The sequence below is a fragment of the Formica exsecta genome, unplaced genomic scaffold (assembly GCF_003651465.1).
Source record: "Formica exsecta isolate Colony F162 unplaced genomic scaffold, ASM365146v1 scaffold125, whole genome shotgun sequence".
Taxonomy (NCBI): Eukaryota; Metazoa; Arthropoda; class Insecta; order Hymenoptera; family Formicidae; genus Formica; species Formica exsecta.
The window spans coordinates 308,923-315,111 of NW_021848584.1; the positions used below are offsets into that span (position 1 = coordinate 308,923).

At 26.7% G+C, this 6,189-nt stretch overlaps 2 protein-coding genes across 4 annotated transcripts in view; one reads left to right on the top strand and one right to left on the bottom strand.

Annotated features, from left to right (window-relative positions):
- Nucleotides 1-4,460, top strand: part of LOC115245660 (2-aminoadipate transaminase-like) — an 11,489-nt gene extending 7,029 nt beyond the window's left edge. For both annotated transcript variants that reach the window (XM_029824072.1, XM_029824071.1), the window contains exons 2-8: nt 731-924; nt 1,668-1,944; nt 2,221-2,382; nt 2,630-2,882; nt 3,175-3,289; nt 3,520-3,625; nt 3,816-4,460. In XM_029824072.1, the coding sequence (XP_029679932.1) occupies nt 763-924; nt 1,668-1,944; nt 2,221-2,382; nt 2,630-2,882; nt 3,175-3,289; nt 3,520-3,625; nt 3,816-4,057 (1,317 nt within the window). In that variant the 5' untranslated portion in view covers nt 731-762 and the 3' untranslated portion in view covers nt 4,058-4,460. The remainder of the gene's footprint in view (nt 1-730; nt 925-1,667; nt 1,945-2,220; nt 2,383-2,629; nt 2,883-3,174; nt 3,290-3,519; nt 3,626-3,815) is intronic.
- Nucleotides 4,460-6,189, bottom strand: part of LOC115245662 (ribosome-recycling factor, mitochondrial) — a 2,349-nt gene continuing 619 nt past the window's right edge. For both annotated transcript variants that reach the window (XM_029824075.1, XM_029824076.1), the window contains exons 2-3: nt 5,342-6,175; nt 4,460-5,117 (exon numbers count right to left, since the gene is read on the bottom strand). In XM_029824075.1, the coding sequence (XP_029679935.1) occupies nt 4,874-5,117; nt 5,342-5,964 (867 nt within the window). In that variant the 5' untranslated portion in view covers nt 5,965-6,175 and the 3' untranslated portion in view covers nt 4,460-4,873. The remainder of the gene's footprint in view (nt 5,118-5,341; nt 6,176-6,189) is intronic.

Consider the following 6,189-nt stretch of genomic DNA (forward strand, 5'->3'; position numbering starts at 1 on the left):
TATATATATAAAGTATGTAGGTATAACATATCTCTATAGCACTTATTCATAGTCTTATTCTTATTCATAATTTATCTTTATCGATCTAAAGCGACATAACACAAATCCCTCCCTTATAGCTAAACTGGCTGCACTGGTTCAGAGTTTATCTTTTTATTTCTATGGAAGTATAGAAAGATAAGTAATATGCAATCACTTCAGCTCAGTTCAGCTATAAAGAACAGACCTAATATGTTAAACTATAAAGCTGCTGTTATTATCAGTAAATAGAAGATATATTTAGAATTATTTTAATGAGATACACTTACATCTGCAACAAAATTAATGATTAGATTTAAAATACAGCTTAAATTAAAAATGACACATTCATCTGCACGCATAATAAATTTGATTATAGAATAGGACACTACACTGGACAACATGTTTTATTGTTAAACTTTTCAAAGAAAAAGAATCTATTCATTCATTTGCATTAAGAATCGTGACACATCTAGCGTTACTAGAATCCATAGTAAATAAAATCTATTAAATGTTTTACGCGTTTCGTCGCTTTATATCGTTAATAATATTAAATCTTGAATGTCTATTACTAAAAATATGTTTTATGTAATAATAATTAAAAATAATTATAATCACATAAAATAAAAAATTAAAATTAATCCTTTGTAAAATTATATATTTTATCTATATAATACATATTTAATTTGTAAAATAAAATAATCTAAATTAGGCGTGAAAAATTACACACTTCGAGCAGCCGATATGAATACTGTTTATGATCCATATTTGAGACATCTGTTCGATGGTGATCCGATATTTAATGTCTATAACCAGGAAGCCACGAACTTATCCGTAGGGGCACCTGGGCCTGACCTATTAAAACATTGTGTAGAAATGCTGAATAAGTCCACGCGACATAGAATGGTAAGATCAATTATCTTAACACTACATTTCGTGTATATTCTTATCATATAATTAATTTAAAAAAGATATATTATGCCCTCTCGATAATATACAAGATAATTTCCTGTGTTTTTTATACTATGTATATTATTTAGAAATAAACCATTATTATACAATAAGATCTAAAGTTAAGCTCCAACAAATATTTTCTATTTGTATTTTGTAACATTATATTTTTGCACGTTTATTGCAGCAGTTAAGTAAATTGAGTGTAAAATGAAATTATTAATATCAATAGATTGTAATCAATAAATTTATAAAAAATAGGTTAATTAAAATAAAATTAAGAAAATTTATTTACCTTAATCAAAGTATATATCAAATTTGTGAAATTTGATAGTAAATTAGTCCAAGTTCATTAACTCAGGCTATAAAAGTATTAGAAATATATATAAAACAATTTTAACTAAATAATTCATTAATGCTTTAATAAAAACAAACGTGTACGAAAATGTGATATAACACGATTCTTACATAATATTCTTTTTAATTTTTGATTAAAATATAATGATCATATACTTCAATTAATAATTATGTTTCTATATCAAGCCAAAAAATATAAAAACATAATTATTAATGAATTGAAGTATATAATTAAAAATAAACTAAATATATGTATATGTATACACTTATTTAATTATAATTCAAGAATATGTTTATCAATACTTTGCAATCATCTATGTTAATGGAATTAATTATTTTAGGAAGAAGAAGAAAAGGAAGGAAAATACTATCTTTTTCAATATGGTGTAACGGCGGGTCTTTGGGAATGTCGCGATGAGTTAGCCAAGTTCTTGAGCAGGCGATACGGTAATTCCGTAATGAGAGAACACCTGATATTAACGTGTGGAGCATCGCATGGTCTTCAACTGTTGTTGAACACTATACTTTCACCAAATGGCATTATCTTCGTAGAGGAAGTTACATACATGATCGCTCTCGATGCTTTTAAGCAATTTCCGTTAATAAGAATAGTTACAGGTAGATGGATTATGAATAAACTAATATTTTGTAAAGCGAGCAATAAAGTATAAATATTTCAAGTTAAAAAAAAATAAATTATAATCAAAAATGTAGATATTTCTATTACAGAATGTGTGTCAATACTAAAGTAAGATAGTAATACAGGACATCGATATACATAATCATAACTAATACAACTTCTTAAAGATAGTTTATAGTAAAAAGCACATATCTATATTCAAAAATATATAAACAGGAGTGTTTATTATTATTGTTATTATTCCATATACACAGTGCCAATGAAGGATGACGTAGTAGATTTAGATGCATTCGAAAAAATAGTAGCTGAAGAGAAGACAAAAAGCAACTATTTTCTGAATGATCAAAAAATATTCTGGGCGATGTTTTATACAATACCGATTTTTCACAATCCAACTGGAATGACATTGTCACCTGGTAAATTAAAAATCAATATCTTATATATAACAAAATCTCCCCTTTATATAATCGCGATTGAATTCGCATTAATCGTTAATAAAAGATTTCGATTACATTTCCCATTTTCTTTCACACGATACCTAAAGCTTTGCCCATTGAAATGCGAAAATTAGTAAAGCTAAAACAAATGTATATAAGAGAATCTAGTGCATCTTCTTCATGCATGAATAACGCTAATTATTTCGTCAATTTTATTTCTCGACAGATCAGTGCAAGCGTTTAGTGGAGATCGCGCAAAATAATTCCATAGTAGTAGTCTGCGACGACGTGTACAATTTACTTTATTATGGACAAGGACTTCCGCCACGACGCTTATTTTCTTATGACAATCCAAAAGATACAAATTACAAAGGAGGAAACATTGTGTCAAACTGTTCATTTTCTAAAATCCTTGCGCCAGCGATCCGTTTTGGATGGATCGAATGTAGTCCGCGTATTGTTAACATTGTGAAAACAGCGTAAGTCGCACATATTTTATTTCTTTTTTTTTTTAAATATAATTTCTGTTAAGACAAATATATATAATGCAAAATTATCTATGCCATCACACACACAAGTTAATTTTGCAATTTATACATAAAGCTCTATAATATTAAAAACAGGACATTAAATATTGTGACATTTTATAAATATCATTCGTCGTGCATTAATGCAAATTATAATTGGCTAATGTAAATTATGATAGACCATAATCTTGAAATTACGCAACTATTTAATTGTCAGATTTTTAGTGCTATATTTTTTTTATAGAGGCGTAATGTGTAGTGGTGGTGGAGTTAATCATTACGTTTCCGGATTAATGACGAGTATGCTTCATGAGAACATTGAGGATAAATACCTTGATAAGATTATAAAAATCTATAGGGTGCGTTATATTACACTAAATATTATGTATTTTTACACTTCAAAAACTATATCATTATGTGAAATATTAACAATTAATATAATTGCAAAAATGGATATTAGATGTGGATGCTTATAAAATTTAATAATTATTTATTTTAATATAAAATTGCTCTTATATTTTTTATGTCATGTTATTTGATATAAAAAGAAATATAAAAAGATCAACATTAGTTTAAATGCAATTTATAGGAACGATTAGATACGCTTTGTGCAACTCTGGATCGATTTTTGCCCAGCTGTTGTTCATATCGACGACCTAAAGGTGGTTACTTCGTTTGGATCCATCTTCCTTCGGGTATAATGAATCGTTCTATTATGAAATTATATCCGAGAATAATTACGAAAAATAATACTAAAAACAATTTTTAAATAATCACATGTTGCAGTTTTAAAATTGTTGTGTATTTCTCAATTGTATTATTATATTATAGATTTACATATGAATTTATTCTATTTGTCATAAAGTTATATATATTTTCTTAAAGAGATAGACGGTACTAAGTTCATCAAATGGTGTCAAAAGGAATACAAAATATCAGCGATACCAGGTACTCGATTCTCATATACGGGTGAAGCAAAGAATTTCTTACGTATAAGTATAGGCTTTCACACAAAAGAAGTTTTGGAGACTGCAACACAAACTTTGTGTACGGCACTTTTAACGTATATCAGGCGTCAAGTTAATGACAAAAACGATATTACAGGTACGAATGATTTAAAAACATGAGCATATCGATTTTAATCGGATTTACATAAAATACAATTATCTAATATTTAGATATTATTCTTAAAATAACTAAAATGCACGAAATTTAAGGGAAATATTATATATATATGGTAAAAAAATAATTAAAAAATATCTCAAAAAGGATATTTTATAACACAAATTTATGTAAAAAAATCTGTTCGATGTTTTATTATATAAAAAGAATGTAATAGCATTGTAAATGTAATGTAATAATATTGTAAATGTAAGTTTTATATATTATACATGTTATAACATCAATTGTTATATATTATATCCTGAAAATGGTATACTCACACAATGTAAACTTTTTAATACTTTCTTTACAAACACAATATTTTAAAAGCTAGTGATAAGAAATGCAATAAAACATTGGAAGTTTTGTTTAAAAAAATCTAAATTTTATTCGCACATACTTCATTGATCATTATCACTAAGCATCCTTTTTCAACAAACTTGCATAATCAGAATATACATTACAACAATTCAAATGAATATCAATCACTTCTAAAAGTAGACCTTCATAATCTTATTGTTAGTCGTAATTTTCATAAAATTATTATTATAATGATACGATTCACATAAGATACTATTGTCTTAAAAAAACAAATTACATTTATATTTTCAATAGCAATATAAATTTTCTTTTTAATTATATCATTATAATTCATTAGAATGAGTATATATAAGTATGTGTCGCTTTTTTCTTTTATTATATAATTAAATATTTTATACATGCAGCAATTAACAATATAATAATTCATTCTCAAAAGTACAAATAGTTAAGTCTAGAGAAGTTTATTCAGGATCACCTAACAATTCTTTCTGTTTGGTTTCCAGCAATTGTTCAGCTTTACTTACATACTGGTTACTGAGAATATCTATATAGTTTTCTATCCTAAATATTGAGTCTTTGGCTAATCCTTCTTTTTGCTTTACCGCCTTAATTTGATTGTTGCGTATTTCTCTAATATTGTTGCAACATTTTGTATAAAAGCTCTTTGCATTTTTAGATAAGCTTTCTCTGTGTTCTTTTGTTACTCTGTTGATGTAAAAACATATGTGAATGTTTTTGTTCCAATAAGAGCCAAGATAATTATATATTCAGCTATATTAAATAATATTTTTGTTCTTATCTTATAATACAGAATTAAATATCAGTTCATCTCTTGTATGTAATGTAACTTAGAATAAATGCAGAAAATCACAATAATTCTAAAGTTTAAAAATATGTTTTTAATACAATTATAATATTCTAAAACTTACTTGGGAATAGGAACATAAATTGTAGTCCCATCTTGTTGCGGATTTAGCTTCATCTGATTTTTTGTGAGGCTTGTCAAAATATTTGGAATAGCTTGTGGAAAAGTAGATATATTCAATACTATTAGTTTGGGCTTACGACTAATCTGTGCAAGCTCTTGCAATGTGTAATCTTTTCCCTCAAACTTGACAGATAATTCTTCAATAGCACCCACAGTCGATCTCATTGACAAATACTTGACAAAATCATTTTTCAAGATTTCAATAGACTTTTCCAATTGAGATGTTAGCTTATTGACATCAACAACTTGTTCCATCTCATTATAATCAATATGCTGTGCCTTCTGCTTCTTTTTATCTTTGCCACGGTCTTTGCCTTTTGCCAATACACAGGTCATAGAAAAATCTCTCGAATTATTCACTTTGATACAATTGGCAAATGAAAAATTTAAAATATCACCATGTCGAATGATCCATAGAAATCTTTGCTGGCTCTTAAGATGATGCATCTCTTTATTTAATAAACAGTGATATATACAGCTTTTTATTGGTCTTAATGTTGGGACTATTGCATAATTTCTTAATTGAATATTACCACAGAATCGTATGCCTATTATGCTTCCCATTTTCTTATTGCCATCAAACAATGTTCAATGTGATTAGAATGTATATATACCAGAGAAAATAACAAAATTATAATATTTATAATATATATTCAATATTTGGATATTTATTTGATATTTCTCGTTCTAATCGTGTTTAACAATACAAAATAATTGTACACGCATTTCGCACTTTCTGAAATCATAGGTTAAACTACCTAACCTCTTTTCCAACCTAAAAAAAAAAAA